Below are 18825 nucleotides of genomic sequence, written 5' to 3' on the forward strand. Positions count from 1 at the left end.
TCTGGCACACACATGTTACATCTGATGTCACAGTAGCTTTTGCTGAAAATGTAATGAAAAGCAACATTGTCACAAGAAGTTGTTGTGGAACACCTGGCAGGTGACATCTATTTATTGAGTAATGTCAACAAAGCAGCAAAAGACTTTTCCTGGTTATTTATGTCATCACACAAGCATTTTGAGTCTACCCTGAGATGTATGGTTTTTGCTTGCCTTGTTTTAAGTACTACCAAAAAAGGTCAAGAGTTATAGAATGATTGGTTTATGTTGTGTGCATGTGGTAGTGGTCAACCCCCCCGTGCTGGAGTACATGGACTATGTAGCAGACTTCTCCTCTCCCATCGCCCCCAGCCCCGGCAAGGACCAGAAGGAGCCCAAAGACAACCAGGAAGAGAAGAAGAAAGAGGAGAAACCCCCCATAGGTGTGAGCATGAGGTGAGATAGATCAGGAGAAACCATCCATACGGGTGAACATGAGGTGAGATAGATCAGGAGAAACCACTTATAGGGGTGAAGCTGAGGTGAGATAGATCAGGAGAAACCACCCTCAGAGGTGAATCTGACATTTGATAGATTGGAAGAAACCAATTATATTGGTGAACATGAGGTCAGATAGATCAGGAGAAACCACCCATAGGGGTGAACACGAGATAGATCAGAGAAAACCACCCACAGGGGTGAACAGGCGGTGAGACAGATCATAGAAAACCACCCATAGGGTGAGAGGTGAGATAGATCAGAAAAAAACACCCATATTGGTGAACGTGAGGTCAGATAGATCAGGAGAAACCACCCATAGGGGTGAACACGAGGTGAGATAGATCAGAAAAAAACACCCATATTGGTGAACAGGAGGTGAGATAGATCAGGAGAAAACATCCATACGGGTGAACATGAGGTGAGATGGATTGGAGGAAACCACCTATATGGGTGAACATGAGGTGAGATAGATCAGGAGAAACCACCCATATTGGTGAACAGGAGGTGAGATAGATCAAGAGAAAACATTCATCGGGGTGAACACGAGGTGAGATAGATCAGGAAAAAACACCCGTAGGAGTGAACCTGAGGTGAGATGGATCAGGAGAAACCACACATAGGGATGAATCTGAGATGAGTTAGATCAGGAGAAACCACCCATAGGGGTGAACACGAGGTGAGATAGATCAGGAAAAAACACCCGTAGGAGTGAACCTGAGGTGAGATGGATCAGGAGAAACCACACATAGGGATGAATCTGAAGTGAGTTAGATCAGGAGAAACCACTCATAGGAGTGAACATGAGGTGAGATAGATCAGGAGAAACCACCCATATGGGTGAACATGAGGTGAGATAGATCAGGAGAAACCACCCATATGGGTGAACATGAGGTGAGATAGATCAGGAGAAACCACTCGTAGGAGTGAACATGAGGTTAGATAGATCAGGAGAAACCACTCGTAGGAGTGAACATGAGGTGAGATAGATCAGGAGAAAATACCCATAGGGGTGAACAAGAGGTGAGATAGATCCGGAGAAACCACTTGTAGGAGTGAACATGAGGTGAGATAGATCAGGAGAAACCATCCATACAGGTGAACATGAGGTGAGATGGATTGGAGGAAACCACCCATATGGGTGAACATGAGGTGAGATGGATTGGAGGAAACCACCCATATGGGTGAACATGAGGTGAGATGGATTGGAGGAAACCACCCATATGGGTGAACATGAGGTGAGATGGATTGGAGGAAACCACCTATATGGGTGAACACGAGGTGAGGTAGATCAGGAGAAAATACCCATATGGGTGAACATGAGGTGAGATAGATCAGGAGAAACCACTCGTAGGAGTGAACATGAGGTGAGATAGATCAGGAGAAACCATCCATACAGGTGAACATCAGGTGAGATGGATTGGAGGAAACCACCCATATGGGTGAACATGACGTGAGATGGATTGGAGGAAACCACCCATATGGGTGAACATGAGGTGAGATGGATTGGAGGAAACCACCCATATGGGTGAACATGAGGTGAGATGGATTGGAGGAAACCACCTATATGGGTGAACACGAGGTGAGGTAGATCAGGAGAAAATACCCATATGGGTGAAAATGAGGTGAGATAGATAAGGAGAAACCATCCATAATAAGGTTACCATAATATGTGCTGGTTTTACCCTAGTCTTAGTTAGTCACGGGTCACCAGATGTGTTGGTTTTACCCTAGTCTTAATTACTGTCACAGGTCACCAAATGGGCTGTTTTTACCCTAGCCTTAATTACTGTCACAGGTCGCCAGATGTGTTGGTTTTACCCATAGCCTTTATTACGGTCACAGGTCACCAGATGTGCTGTTTTTACCCTAGTCTTAATTACTGTCACAGGTCACCAGATGTGCTGTTTTTACCCTAGTCTTAATTACTGTCACAGGTCACCAAATGGGCTGTTTTTACCCTAGCCTTAATTACTGTCACAGGTCGCCAGATGTGTTGGTTTTACCCATAGCCTTTATTACGGTCACAGGTCACCAGATGTGCTGTTTTTACCCTAGTCTTAATTACTGTCACAGGTCACCAAATGGGCTGTTTTTACCCTAGCCTTAATTACTGTCACAGGTCGCCAGATGTGTTGGTTTTACCCATAGCCTTTATTACGGTCACAGGTCACCAGATGTGCTGTTTTTACCCTAGTCTTAATTACTGTCACAGGTCACCAGATGTGCTGTTTTTACCCTAGTCTTAATTACTGTCACAGGTCACCAAATGGGCTGTTTTTACCCTAGCCTTAATTACTGTCACAGGTCGCCAGATGTGTTGGTTTTACCCATAGCCTTTATTACGGTCACAGGTCACCAGATGTGCTGTTTTTACCCTAGTCTTAATTACTGTCACAGGTCACCAGATGTGCTGTTTTTACCCTAGTCTTAATTACTGTCACAGGTCACCAAATGGGCTGTTTTTACCCTAGCCTTAATTACTGTCACAGGTCGCCAGATGTGTTGGTTTTACCCATAGCCTTTATTACGGTCACAGGCCACCAAATGGGCTGTTTTTACCCTAGCCTTAATTACTGTCACAGGTTACCAGAAGATGTACTGTTCATGGAGGAACCTCAAGTGGCACGCTGGGATAACATTAACATGTGCTGGAAGCTGGACGGCTTCACAGATATCAAATATTTTGAAGGTTAGTATGAACAGTGGTAAACAGTGGTAAATAGAATTCTCAACATATATGTGAAAAAGTGGAAAATTATGAACTAGTTCATGGCATATATGGAACCCTCACTAACTTAAGGATTCACTGACTGGAACCTTCACAGACTATGGCCTTCACTGACTGGAGCCTTTAGTCTGCTGAAAAGATTTCTATTTGCCCCAGATTTGAATTTTCACTGACTGTTACCATGAACTGTTTTTTTTTCCCCAGAGGAGCGTAAGCTAAAATTCAAAACCAACAGATTTGACACAATGGCTTTGTTACAAGACTTCCATATCAACATGCCATTCCAGTCCTGGGAGATCAGGCCCCACTCTGCTAACAGTGCAGTGTTCACCATCATAGCTGCCATTGTTGAACTCGAAATAGAGATCAAAGTAAGTACACCTGCTTCAAACCCCTCAGTAAAATCTTAGCTGACTATTTTATAACCCCAGTGGGATTTATGCCAAGGTTTTAGACATGTTCATAGTAAGGATATCTCAACAAACATTTTGGTTTCATTTGTTCCCCCACAGGGTGATACTTGAGTTCTGCCTGGGACTGTGTCAGAATACAAAGCACAAGTATACAATGTACATGTAGCCAGACTCTGAAACAAATGTATCAAGCATTGTCGAAAGGACTGACAAATGTCCCAGCAAGTAGTCAGACAAAAGCATAACCAGTTTTGCATTTATATAATACTAAAATACTTTGCTGCTCACAAGTTTAAGGGAAATGTGTATGAGTGAACCTAGTGAAAAGAGTGCACTGAGGATGATTGAGGAAATATTTGGGTGACATTTTACTTACTGCACATACCAGCATGATTTGAGTTTGAGCGTGATGCAGTGTAATGTTCACTCATGTTGTGAGTGAGTGATGACATCCCTGATGTGTTGTGTATTTCAGGATTCCCTGTGTTGTCTTAGTAAGCCTGGTGACAAGCCAGAGCTTAGTCACTTACTCAACAAATGGATGACCCCTAGGGATTTCATCACAGTAAGAACATTTCCACAGGCTCTGATGTTAAATAACAATTTACCTTTGACGTTTCTACACAAAGTATACTCTAGGTCATTCTTATGTAAAAATTATGTTAAAAATTGTCAGAAGTTGCATATAGCAGTTCTATCGCTTAACTTTGACTGGCTGTATCTGTTTTATTTTTAATTTTTGTTTACAGCAAGTTTGATGTTGGTTGTTGAACAATAATGTTGTCATGTGATCATGTCATTATCTATTTGTTCATCAGGCTCTTCAGAAAGCTGGAGTCAATGTGTTCCCAGCAGAAGATTCTTCTAAGTATGTCAGCATTCAGGAAAAGGTAAGTGACTCTCCTCACAATCCCTGCCTCTCCTAACAACCCCTGCCTCCCCTCACACTGCCTGCTCTCACAATCTCTGCTCTCACAATCTCTGCCTCTCCTCACAACCCCTGCCTGTTTTAACAACCCCTGCCTCTCCTCACAACCCCGGCCTCTCCTCACAACCCCCTGCCTGTTTTAACAATCCCTGCCTCTCATCACAACCCCTGCCTCTCCTCACAACCTCCTACCAGTTTTCACAATCTCTGCCTCCCCTCACAACCTCCTGCCTATTTTCACAATCTCTGCCTCTCATCACAACCCCTGCCTCTCCTCACAACCTCCTGCCTGTTTTCACAATCCCTGCCTCTCATCACAACCCCTGCCTCTCCTCACAACCCCCTGCCAGTTTTCACAATCTCTGCCTCTCATCACAACCCCTGCCTTCCCTAACACTGCCTATTTTCACAATCTCTGCCTCTCATCACAACCCCTGCCTCTCCTCACAACCCCTGCCTCTCCTCACAACCCCCTGCCTGTTTTAACAATCCCTGCCTCTCATCACAACCCCTGCTTTCCCTAACACTGCCTATTTTCACAATCCCTGCCTCTCCTCACAACCCTTGCCTCCTCTCACACTGCCTGCTCTGACAATCCCTACCTATCCTCACAACCTCTGTCTTCCCTCACTCTGCCTGCTCTCACAATCCTACGCATCCCTGCCTTTCCACATCTCATTATCCCTGTCTCTTCTTGCTAACCCTGCCTATCACAATCTCTGTATTTCCTCACAACCCCTGCCCCCTCATAACCCCTGTCTCCTTTTACAACCCCTGCCTCACCCCACACTATCCCTGCCTCCCCTCACAACCCCTGCCACTCTTCACTATCCGTGCCCCTACTCGCTATCCCTGCCTCTTCTCACTGTCCCTGCCTCCCCTCACATCCACTGTCACTCCTCACCATCTCTGTCTCTTCTCATTGTCCCTGTTTCTCCTCACAGTCCCTGTTTCTCCTCAAAGTCCCTGCCTCTCCTCACAACCCCTGCCATTCCTCACTATTCCTGCCTGTTCTCACTATCCCCTCCTCGCCTCATAATCTCTGCCTCCCCTCACAACCCCTGCCACTCCTCAGTATCCCTGCCTCTTCTCACTATCCCTGCCTCTTCTCACAGTCCCTGCCTCCCCTCACAATCCCTGCCTCCCCTCATAACCCCTGCCACTCCTCACTATCCCTGCCTCTTCTCGCTATCCCTGCCTCTTCTCACAGTCCCTGCCTCCCCTCATAGTCCCTGCCTCTCCTCACAACACCTGCCACTCCTCACTATCCCTGCCTTCTCCCACAACCCCTGCCACTTCTCACTATCCCTGCCTCTTCTCGCTATCCCTTCCTCTTCTCACTGTCCCTGCCTCCCCTCACAACCCCTTTCACTCCTCACTATGCCTGCCTCTTCTCACAGTCCCAAGAACAATCAAATCACTTTAAAACTGTTATTTCTGATATAGCAAGGTCAAAATTATGCTTGGCAACAGAACTTTTGGGTAAGTTATTTGTACAATAAATTTCAGGTCAAATAACAGAAAGGAACACACCAAATTTTACGATTAAAATTTTGACTCAAATTTAAGAACGCTTCGTGATTTGGGGACCAGGTTTAGTTTCAGGCAGAGTTGCTGTGATGTGAACATCCCTATATAATCAGATCTCCCTGCCATGTCTGTTTAATGTGGACACATTTTACATATGACTGTTGTAGAGTCCCATAGTGGAGGATCGACTGTATGAGCAGATGGCCTTAACCTCGGCGGCCATGTCGTACTCCTGGTCCAAGTGGAACAGTGAGTGTGCTAACAGAGACTGGATACTGTTCCAGGGAGCTGAGGCTCTTGAGGATGAACCCCTGCTGGAGGTCAGTTACTGTGCATGGAAAATAGAAATGTTCTAACAAAGCAGCATATAAATGTATTCTCATGATATATTTTATAGTTTTTATGTTACTTTAATTTTATTTATTGCATATACATGTATGTCTTGATATACATACCTAACATAATATTTGGCGGTGAACATTTTACGAGTACATGAAAATATTTGTCACTGTCATGACATTAACCTACATACTGCATGCTTTGATAGGCTTGGTCCAACTTTTCATAGATTCACACCTCAAACATTAATCTCACCCCGTGTCATAGTTGCTGTCAGGTGATAAGGGAGGTGGTTCAAAACAGGCCTGTTAAGTACATCTGCTTCAGATTATAGGCAGATTCATTGTAACATTAACCAGCTCACTGGCTGTACATGGGTAGGCCTGGCAGCAACCTGCAGGTGGTGATAGATTTCACCCTTGGCTCTACCTTGTTTCCTCCCACCATAATACTGGCTGCTGTCGTGTACGTGTAAGTGAAATATTTTTGAGTACGGCATAAGACACAAATCAAATAATGAACAAATAACCAGTTCACGTGAACAGCTCACTGGAACATGGAGCTTTTCCATTGTAACACATCACGTCACATGTGTGCCATGTGAGATTGTAATATGAAGTCCACTCATGAGCAGGTCTGATTATCTAAAAAAACCAATGCCCTTGATGTTGATTTATTGATGTTCATTCAACAGGCAAAAAAGACAAGGCATAGAATAAAGGAGGTATTCTACTGTTACTTCAGTCTGTAGATTTAGTTTTCTCTTTAAATCTTGTGTGTATTCATTTTGAATGGTATACTGTTCCTTTTCTGTTCATTCTGTTTATTCTCGGTAACATTTTAGTCTTGATCAAGTTGACGTTGTCTGTATACACACAGGGAGTGTGTCATTCTGTGTAGAAGTAGTATAGCCAACCATCTTGCAACTATAAGAGCTAAATTATTAGTCTCCTGCATCGCCCAGGGGGACCTTGTTTGACATGTATGAATAGAGTGGTAGATTCAGCATTACAGTCTCCTGCAGCGCCCAAGGGGACCTTGTTTGATATGTATGAATGCAGGGGTAGATTCAGCATTACATTCTCCACCAGCGCCCAGGGAAACCTTGTTTGACATGTATGAATGGAGAGGTAGATTCAGCATTACAGTCTCCTGCAGCGCCCAGGGGGACCTTGTTTGACATGTATGAATGGAGTGGTAGATTCAGCATTACAGTTTCCTGCAGCGCCCAGGGGGACCTTGTTTGACATGTATGAATGGAGAGGTAGATTCAGGATTACAGCCTCCTGCAACCCCCAGGGGGACCTTGTTTGACATGTATGAATGGAGTGGTAGATTCAGCATTACAGTCTCCTGCAGCGCCCAGGGGGACCTTGTTTGACATGTATGAATGGAGAGGTAGATTCAGGATTACAGTGTCCTGCAACCCCCAGGGGGACCTTGTTTGACATGTGTGAATGGAGGGGTAGATTCAGCAGTACAGTCTCCTGCAGTGCCCAGGGGAACCTTGTTTGACATGTATGAATGGAGGGGTAGATTCAGCATTACAGTCTCCTGCAGCGCCAAGGGGGACCTTGTTTGACATGTATGAATGGAGTGGTAGATTCAGCATTGCAGTCTCCACCAGCACCCAGGGGGACCTTGTTTGACATGTATGAATGGAGGGGTAGATTCAGCATTACAGTCTCCTGCAGCACCCAGGGGGACCTTGTTTGACATGTATGAATGGAGTGGTAGATTCAGCATTACTGTCTCCTGCAGCGCCCAGGGGTACCTTGTTTGACATGTATGAATGGAGGGGTAGATTCGGCATTACTGTATCCTGCAGTGCCCAGGAGGACCTTGTTTGACATGTATGAATGGAGAGGTAGATTCAGCATTACAGTCTCCTGCAGCGCCCAGGGGTACCTTGTTTGACATGTATGAATGGAGTGGTAGATTCAGCATTACAGTCTCCACCAGCGCCCAGGGGAACCTTGTTTGACATGTATGAATGGAGTGGTAGATTCAGCAGTACAATCTCACGCAGCCCCCAGGGGAACCTTGTTTGACCTTAATGAATGGAGTGGTAGATTCAGGATTACAGTCTCCTGCAGCACCCAGGGGGACCTTGTTTGACATGTATGAATGGAGAGGTAGATTCAGGATTACAGTCTCCACCAGTGCCCAGGGGGACCTTGTTTGACATGTATGAATGGAGTGGTAGATTCAGCATTACAGTCTCCTGCAGCGCCCAGGGGGACCGTATTTGATATGTATGAATGGAGAGGTAGGTTCAGCATTACAGTTTCCAGCAGCGCCCAGGGGGACCTTGTTTGACATGTGGGAATGGAGTGGTAGATTCAGCATTACAGTCTCCTGCAGGACCCAAGGGGACCTTTTTGACATGTATGAAGGGATTGGTCGATTCAGCATTACAGTCTCTTGCAGCGCCCAGGGGGACCTTGTTTGACATGTGGGAATGGAGGGGTAGATTCAGCATTACAGTCTCCTACAGCACCCAGGGTGACCTTGTTTGACATGTATGAATGGAGAGGTAGATTCAGCATTACAGTCTCTTGCAGCGCCCAGGGGGACCTTGTTTGACATGTATGGATGGAGGGGTAGATTCAGCATTACAGTCTCCTGCAGCACCCAGGGGGACCTTGTTTGACATGTATGAATGGAGAGGTAGATTCAGCATTACAGTCTCCTGCAGCACCCAGGGGAACCTTGTTTGACATGTATGAATGGAGTGGTAGATTCAGGATTACAGCCTCCTGCAGCACCCAGGGGGACCTTGTTTGACATGTATGAATGGAGGGGTAGATTCAGCATTACAGTCTCCTGCAGTGCCCATGGGGACCTTGTTTGACATGTATGGATGGAGGGGTAGATTCAGCATTACAGTCTCCTGCAGCACCCAGGGGGACCTTGTTTGACATGTATGAATGGAGTGGTAGATTCAGGATTACAGCCTCCTGCAGCACCCAGGGTGACCTTGTTTGACATGTATGAATGGAGTGGTAGATTCAGCATTACAGTCTCCTGCAGCGCCCAGGGGGACCTTGTTTGACATGTATGAATGGAGGGGTAGATTCAGGATTACAGTCTCCACCAGTGCCTAGGGGGACCTCGTTTGACATGTATGAATGGAGGGGTAGATTCAGTTATTACATTCTCCTGCAGCGCCTAGGGGGACCTTGTTTGGCATGTTTGAATGGAGGGGTAGATTCAGCATTACAGTCTCCTGCAGCGCCCAGGGGTACCTTGTTTGATATGTATGAATGGAGGGGCAGATTCAGGATTACAGTCTCCTGCAGCGCCCAGGGGGACCGTATTTGATATGTATGAATGGAGGGGCAGATTCAGCATTACAGTCTCCACCAGTGCCCATGGGGACCTTGTTTGACATGTATGGATGGAGTGGTAGATTCAGCATTACAGTCTCCTGCAGCACCCAGGGGGACCTTGTTTGACATGTATGAATGGAGAGGTAGGTTCAGCATTACAGTCTCCTGCAGCGCCCAGGGGGACCTTGTTTGACATGTATGAATGGAGAGGTAGATTCAGGATTACAGTGTCCTGCAGCACCCAGGGGGACCTTGTTTGACATGTATGAATGGAGTGGTAGATTCAGGATTACAGCCTCCTGCAGCACCCAGGGTGACCTTGTTTGACATGTATGAATGGAGTGGTAGATTCAGCATTACAGTCTCCTGCAGCGCCCAGGGGGACCTTGTTTGACATGTATGAATGGAGGGGTAGATTCAGCATTACAGTCTCCTGCAGTGCCCAGGGGAACCTTGTTTGACATGTATGAATGGAGGGGTAGATTCAGGATTACAGTCTCCACCAGTGCCCAGGGGGACCTCGTTTGACATGTATGAATGGAGAGGTAGATTCAGTTATTACATTCTCCTGCAGCGCCTAGGGGGACCTTGTTTGGCATGTTTGAATGGAGGGGTAGATTCAGCATTACAGTCTCCTGCAGCGCCCAGGGGTACCTTGTTTGATATGTATGAATGGAGGGGCAGATTCAGGATTACAGTCTCCTGCAGCGCCCAGGGGGACCGTATTTGATATGTATGAATGGAGGGGCAGATTCAGCATTACAGTCTCCTGCAGGACCCAAGGGGACCTTGTTTGACATGTATGAATGGAGTGGTAGATTCAGCATTACAGTCTCCTGCAGTGCCCAGGAGGACCTCGTTTGACATGTATGAATGGAGGGGTAGATTCAGTTATTACATTCTCCTGCAGCGCCTAGGGGGACCTTGTTTGGCATGTTTGAATGGAGGGGTAGATTCAGCATTACAGTCTCCTGCAGCACCCAGGGGGACCTTTTTTGACATGTATGAATGGAGAGGTAGATTCAGCATTACAGTTTCCTGCAGCGCCCATGGGGACCTTGTTTGACATGTATGAATGGAGAGGTAGATTCAGCGTTGGTGCAGATCAGCAGAACTCAGTATGGACATTTTATCATGTACAATGTGTTGTTCAGTTGAAAATATTATAAAACTATTCAACTATATGATTGAGATTAATACAGATATTTGATTGTCTGAATGAGAAGTAATATTTGATGACACTAATATCTGCTTATGCTCTGCTCCTCCAACATGCGACTTTTCTGGTTCCATTGTTCCTCATTTTCTTTATGCATCTTTAACTTGTGTTGTTGGCTTCTACTGTTTCAATTTTTATTGCAATTCATTCTTTTAGTAACCTTTGATCTGAGAAGATAGTGAGTAGATTTAAATCGGTTTTTAGGTTACCATGGAGTCACATCCGGCCTTTTTTTTATTACGAATTGGGTGTTTTGTCACAGACCTGTCACTCAGCTATCCAATACAGAGGCAGCTTGTGTAGAAAAACATCTGCATTATAGTTGTGCTAATAACACCCAGTGCTACCACAAAACGTAATTCAGATGATTCATCCAATTCTTTGCATGACTGGCATTTGATTGACTGACCCTACTTGGCCATCATTGGGCTATGGTATGCCAGGGGGGATTACTCTGCAGCATTGTCACAACATCACAATTTGAAAATTGTGTATTTAATATTAGGTTACAGATTAGGTGGTGTTAAGTTTTGATGATATTTTCTACACTAGTTACAAATGGAATTTACTCTGGTCTACAAATATTATACCTCATAAACAAATCAAAATCCTAAAAAGAGGTGTAGTAAAATAAATGAATTAGGATCAGAGTTAACAGGTGGGATTCACTTGGTAATATTTCCGTAGTTAACGGCTGGGATTCACTTGGTAATATTTCCGTAGTTAACGGCTGGGATTCACTTGGTAATATTTCCGTAGTTAACAGCTGGGATTCACTTGGTAATGTTTTCATAGTTAACGGCTATAATGTATTTGGTAATGTTTTCATAGTTAAGAGCTAAGATTCACTTGGTAATGTTTCCATAGTTAACAGCTGGAATTTACTTGGTAATATTTTCATAGTTAACGGCTGGGATTCACTTGGTAATGTTTTCATAGTTAACGGCTGGGATTTACTTGGTAATGTTTTCATAGTTAACATCTGGGATTCACTTGGTAATGTTTCCATAGTGAACAGCTGGGATTCAATTGGTAATGTTTCTGTAGCTAAGAGCTAAGATTCACTTGGTAATGTTTCCATAGTTAAGAGTTGGGATTCACTTGGTAATATTTCCATATCTAAGAGCTAAGATTCACTTGGTAATGTTTCCATAGTTAACAGCTGGGATTCACTTGGTAATATTCCCATAGCTAAGAGCTAAGATACACTTGGTAATGTTTCCGTAGCTAAGAGCTAAGATTCACTTGGTAATGTTTCTATCGTTAACAGCTGGGATTCAATTGGTAATGTTTCCATAGTTAACTGCTGGGATTCATTTGGTAATATCTCCCTAGCTAAGAGCTAAGATTCACTTGGTAATGTTTCTATAGTTAACAGCTGGGATTCAATTGGTAATGTTTCCATAGTTAACTGCTGGGATTCATTTGGTAATATCTCCATAGCTAAGAGCTAAGATTCACTTGGTAATGTTTCCATAGTTAAGAGCTGGGATTCAATTGGTAATATTTCCTTCATTGATTTCATCATAATAAGCAACTGGTGCATATTTTGCCATGCAAGAATGTTTTCAAACTGGTTGTATTTTGCTTTTAGGAGGACTGGTCTCTTTTTCTGATAACAAAGAGAAGAGCCATGAAACTAAAGATGACTGAATATGATGAGACATTCTCTGACCAGCTCGCTGAGGATACGGAAGTAAGTAAAGTCAAGGAGACTGAGTATGACGAGACATTCTCTCACCAGCTAGCTGCGGATACAGAAGTAAGTAAACTCAAGATGACTGAGTATGACGAGACATTCTCTGACGAACTCGCTGAGGATACAGAAGTAAGTAAACTCAAGATGACTGAGTATGACGTGACATTCTCTGACGAGCTCGCTGAGGACACGGAAGTAAATGAACTCAAGATGACTGAGTGTGACGACACATTCTCTGACCTGCTAGCCGAGGATACGGAAGTAAGTAAACTCAAGATGACTGAGTGTGACAAGACATTCTCTGACGAGCTCGCTGAGGACACGGAAGTAAATGAACTCAAGATGACTGAGTGTGACGACACATTATCTGACCTGCTAGCCGAGGATACGGAAGTAAGTAAACTCAAGATGACTGAGTATGACGAGACATTCTCTGACGAGCTCGCTGAGGATACGGAAGTAAATGAACTCAAGATGACTGAGTGTGACGACACATTCTCTGACCTGCTAGCTGAGGATACGGAAGTAAGTAAACTCAAGATGACTGAGTATGACGAGACATTCTCTGACGAGCTCGCTGAGGATACGGAAGTAAATGAACTCAAGATGACTGAGTGTGACGACACATTCTCTGACCTGCTAGCCGAGGATACGGAAGTAAGTAAACTCAAGATGACTGAGTATGACGTGACATTCTCTGACGAGCTCGCTGAGGACACGGAAGTAAATGAACTCAAGATGACTGAGTATGACGAGACATTCTCTGACCAGCTAGCTGAGGATACGGAAGTAAGTAAACTCAAGATGACTGAGTGTGACAAGACATTCTCTTACCTGTTAGCTGAGGATACGGAAGTAAGTAAACTCAAGATGACTGAGTATGACGAGACATTCTCTGACGAGCTCGCTGAGGATACGGAAGTAAATGAACTCAAGATGACTGAGTGTGACGACACATTCTCTGACCTGCTAGCCGAGGATACGGAAGTAAGTAAACTCAAGATGACTGAGTATGACGTGACATTCTCTGACGAGCTCGCTGAGGACACGGAAGTAAATGAACTCAAGATGACTGAGTGTGACGACACATTCTCTGACCTGCTAGCCGAGGATACGGAAGTAAGTAAACTCAAGATGACTGAGTGTGACATGACATTCTCTTACCTGTTAGCTGAGGATACGGAAGTAAGTAAACTCAAGATGACTGAGTGTGACAAGACATTCTCTTACCTGTTAGCTGAGGATACGGAAGTAAGTAAACTCAAGATGACTGAATATGACGAGACATTCTCTGACGAGCTCGCTGAGGATACGGAAGTAAATGAACTCAAGATGACTGAGTGTGACGACACATTCTCTGACCTGCTAGCCGAGGATACGGAAGTAAGTAAACTCAAGATGACTGAGTATGACGTGACATTCTCTGACGAGCTCGCTGAGGACACGGAAGTAAATGAACTCAAGATGACTGAGTGTGACAAGACATTTTCTGACCAGCTCGCTGAGGACACAGAAGTAAGTAAACTCAAGATGACTGAGTGTGACAAGACATTCTCTTACCTGTTAGCTGAGGATAGGGAAGTAAGTAAACTCAAGATGACTGAGTATGACGAGACATTCTCTGACGAGCTCACTGAGGATAGGGAAGTAAGTAAACTCAAGATGACTGAGTGTGACGACACATTCTCTGACCAGCTAGCTGAGGATATGGAAGTAAGTAATCTCAAGATGACTGAGTATGACGTGACATTCTCTGATGAGCTCGCTGAGGATACGGAAGTAAGTAAACTCAAGATGACTGAGTGTGACAAGACATTCTCTTACCTGTTAGCTGAGGATACAGAAGTAAGTAATCTCAAGATGACTGAGTATGACGTGACATTCTCTGATCAGCTAGCTGAGGATACGGAAGTAAGTAAACTCAAGATGACTGAGTATGACGAGACATTCTCTGACCAGCTAGCTGAGGATACGGAAGTAAGTAAACTCAAGATGACTGAGTATGACGTGACATTCTCTGACCTGTTAGCTGAGGATACGGAAGTAAGTAAACTCAAGATGACTGAGTGTGACGTGACATTCTCTGATCACCTAGCTGAGGATACGGAAGTAAGTAAACTCAAGATGACTGAGTGTGACGACACATTCTCTTACCTGCTAGCTGAGGATACAGAAGTAAGTAAACTCAAGATGACCGAGTGTGACAAGACATTCTCTGACCAGCTAACTGAGGACACGGAAGTAAGTAAACTCAAGATGACTGAGTGTGACGACACATTCTCTGACAAGCTCGCTGAGGATACGGAAGTAAATGAACTCAAGATGACTGAGTATGACGTGACATTCTCTGACGAGCTGGCTGAGGACACGGAAGTAAATGAACTCAAGATGACTGAGTGTGACAAGACATTTTCTGACCAGCTCGCTGAGGACACGGAAGTAAGTAAACTCAAGACGACTGAGTGTGACAAGACATTCTCTTACCTGTTAGCTGAGGATACGGAAGTAAGTTAACTCAAGATGACTGAGTATGACGAGAAATTCTCTGACCATCTCACTGAGGATACGGAAGTAAGTAAACTCAAGATGACTGAGTATGACGTGACATTCTCTGACGAGCTCGCTGAGGATACGGAAGTAAATAAACTCAAGATGACTGAGTATGACGTGACATTCTCTTACCTGTTAGCTGAGGACACGGAAGTAAGTAAACTCAAGATGACTGAGTATGACGTGACATTTTCTGACCAGCTAGCTGAGGACACGGAAGTAAGTAAACTCAAGATGACTGAGTATGACGTGACATTCTCTGACCAGCTAGCTGAGGACACGGAAGTAAGTAAACTCAAGATGACTGAGTGTGACGTGACATTTTCTGACCAGCTAGCTGAGGATACGGAAGTAAATGAACTCAAGATGACTGAGTGTGACGAAACATTTTCTGACCAGCTCGCTGAGGACACGGAAGTAAGTAAACTCAAGACGACTGAGTGTGACAAGACATTCTCTTACCTGTTAGCTGAGGATACGGAAGTAAGTTAACTCAAGATGACTGAGTATGACGAGAAATTCTCTGACCATCTCACTGAGGATACGGAAGTAAGTAAACTCAAGATGACTGAGTATGACGTGACATTCTCTGACGAGCTCGCTGAGGATACGGAAGTAAATAAACTCAAGATGACTGAGTATGACGTGACATTCTCTTACCTGTTAGCTGAGGACACGGAAGTAAGTAAACTCAAGATGACTGAGTATGACGTGACATTTTCTGACCAGCTAGCTGAGGACACGGAAGTAAGTAAACTCAAGATGACTGAGTATGACGTGACATTCTCTGACCAGCTAGCTGAGGACACGGAAGTAAGTAAACTCAAGATGACTGAGTGTGACGTGACATTTTCTGACCAGCTAGCTGAGGATACGGAAGTAAATGAACTCAAGATGACTGAGTGTGACGAAACATTTTCTGACCAGCTCGCGGAGGACACGGAAGTAAGTAAACTCAAGATGACTGAGTATGACGTGACATTCTCTGATCAGCTAGCTGAGGATACGGAAGTAAGTAAACTCAAGATGACCGAGTGTGACAAGACATTCTCTTACCTGTTAGCTGAGGATACAGAAGTAAGTAATCTCAAGATGACTGAGTGTGATGAGACATTCTCTGACCAGCTCGCTGAGGATACGGAAGTAAATGAACTCAAGATGACTGAGTGTGACGACACATTCTCTGACCTGCTAGCCGAGGATACGGAAGTAAGTAAACTCAAGATGACTGAGTATGACGTGACATTCTCTGACGAGCTCGCTGAGGACACGGAAGTAAATGAACTCAAGATGACTGAGTGTGACGACACATTCTCTGACCAGCTAGCCGAGGATACGGAAGTAAGTAAACTCAAGATGACTGAGTGTGACAAGACATTCTCTTACCTGTTAGCTGAGGATACAGAAGTAAGTAATCTCAAGATGACTGAGTGTGATGAGACATTCTCTGACCAGCTCGCTGAGGACACGGAAGTAAGTAAACTCAAGATGACTGAGTATGACGTGACATTCTCTGACCAGCTAGCTGAGGATACGGAAGTAAGTAAACTCAAGATGACTGAGTATGACATTCTCTGACCAGCTAGCTGAGGACACGGAAGTAAGTAAACTCAAGATGACTGAGTATAACGTGACATTCTCTGACCAGCTAGCTGAGGATACGGAAGTAAGTAAACTCAAGATGACTGAGTGTGACAAGACATTCTCTTACCAGTTAGCTGAGGATACGGAAGTAAATAAACTCAAGATGACTGAGTGTGACATGACATTCTCTGACCAGCTAGCTGAGGATACGGAAGTAAATGAACTCAAGATGACTGAGTGTGACAAGACATTCTCTGACGAGCTCGCTGAGGATACGGAAGTAAATGAACTCAAGATGACTGAGTATGACGAGACATTCTCTGACCAGCTAGCTGAGGATATGGAATTAATCCTGTTGGGGTCATCTGTTGGGGTTAGTCCATATTTTGTGGTCTTAACAGTCTGTGCTACTTCTCCGGACAGATTGGATCCTAGTACCCTGAACCAATCAAATAAATAAAAAGTTTTTAAGGAAATGCCACCATTGGCAGCTATAAAACCCTTTCCTCCCTGAATCAGCTAGGGACGTCAAACACTGAAGCTTTGGTCCATCTGTTCCAGTTCCAGTCCAACCTGTACCACCTTCTGATGAACATAGGCAGTGAGAAGGCCCAACAGAGGATTGACAATGTCAGCTATCAGTTTGTGCACTGTGTCCATCAGCTACTCTCTGCCACAAAATTCCTTACATATGCCTGAGGTCATATTGGTATCTAGTAACTCTGTAACAGGGGGCCTGATAGAGTAAAGGCCCAACAGAGGATTGACAATGTCAGCTATCAGTTTGTGCACTGTGTCCATCAGCTACTCTCTGCCACAAAATTCCTTACATATGCCTGAGGTCATATTGGTATCAAGTAACTCTGTAACAGGGGGCCTGATAGAGTAAAGGCCCAACAAAGGATTGACAATGTCAGCTATCAGTTTGTGCACTGTGTCCATCAGCTACTCTGCCACAAAATTCCTTACATATGCCTGAGGTCATAGCAGAACCCAGTGACTCAGTTACATCTGACGCAGGTCCATCCACACAGGGCCTTAGGAAGTAAAGACAATATGAGGCCAGTGTCTGCCCTGGCCTTGAGAATATCCAGCACAAATTACAAGTAAAAACAGGAGACAAAAGTCTGATTTGACATCTTCACAATGTAATAAAATCTTTCACATCATTCCATGGGTGATAAGTGTATGTTTGTTTTCACACCAACTTGTACATAACATGTTTATTTACAAAATTTATTAAATAATTGTATTTGAAGCTGTGTTGTAATTGTGTTTTTTATAAAATGACCAAGCTTACTCAGAAATTTGGAGGTTCTAATACAGACTCCAACATCTGAACAAAACTGCTGCCTTTTAGGAGTTTGTAGAATAACCAATACGTGCCCAGTTTGGCAGCTTTTATATAGATACGTACCAGGTTGTGTAGATCTCTGTGAGACAAATGTATGCTGTAATACCCAGACACAGTAGCTGTATGAACAAGAAAAAACAGGAAACCACCAAGCTGTGTGTTCTGGCAATTGTATGCTGTAATACCCAGACACAGTAGCTGTATGAACAAGAAAAAACAGGAAACCACCAAGCTGTGTGTTCTGGCAAATGTATGCTGTAATACCCAGACACAGTAGCTGTATGAACAAGAAAAAACAGGAAACCACCAAGCTGTGTGTTCTGGCAAATGTATGCTGCAATACCCAGACACAGTAGCTGTATGAACAGGAAAAAAACAGGAAACCACCAAGCTGTGTGAGGATGTTACAGGATAATAAGGTGATAACAAACATACACATGACTGTCATTATTTATTCATTTGTAATAAAACCACACTCAAAGTAAACAACCAACCTTTGTCAAGTCAGAGAAAACCTTTCCCATATAGATTTCTGTATGCCATATTGGTAGGAGAAACTTATGTAAAACCACCTATTAAAACTTCCAATCAAATGCCTTTTTGCCACAAAGGATTCCCTGTACAAAGGCTGGGATTGAACCAACACCTCAGGTATTAAAGTATAACCGA

The 18825-nt window shown here is 44.2% G+C and overlaps 1 protein-coding gene across 1 annotated transcript in view; it reads left to right on the forward strand.

Moving 5' to 3' along the window:
- LOC135466857 (dynein axonemal intermediate chain 7-like) overlaps positions 1-18060 on the forward strand; it is a 29828-nt gene extending 11768 nt beyond the window's left edge. Inside the window, exons 12-19 of the mRNA XM_064744608.1 lie at positions 285-435; positions 3063-3169; positions 3413-3579; positions 4097-4186; positions 4440-4511; positions 6247-6399; positions 12564-12665; positions 17364-18060. Coding sequence (XP_064600678.1) covers positions 285-435; positions 3063-3169; positions 3413-3579; positions 4097-4186; positions 4440-4511; positions 6247-6399; positions 12564-12665; positions 17364-17501 — 980 coding nt within the window. The 3' untranslated portion in view covers positions 17502-18060. The remainder of the gene's footprint in view (positions 1-284; positions 436-3062; positions 3170-3412; positions 3580-4096; positions 4187-4439; positions 4512-6246; positions 6400-12563; positions 12666-17363) is intronic.
- The last annotated feature ends 765 nt before the right edge of the window (positions 18061-18825 follow it).

Source organism: Liolophura sinensis, chromosome 6 (genome assembly GCF_032854445.1).
Source record: "Liolophura sinensis isolate JHLJ2023 chromosome 6, CUHK_Ljap_v2, whole genome shotgun sequence".
Lineage (NCBI taxonomy): Eukaryota > Metazoa > Mollusca > Polyplacophora > Chitonida > Chitonidae > Liolophura > Liolophura sinensis.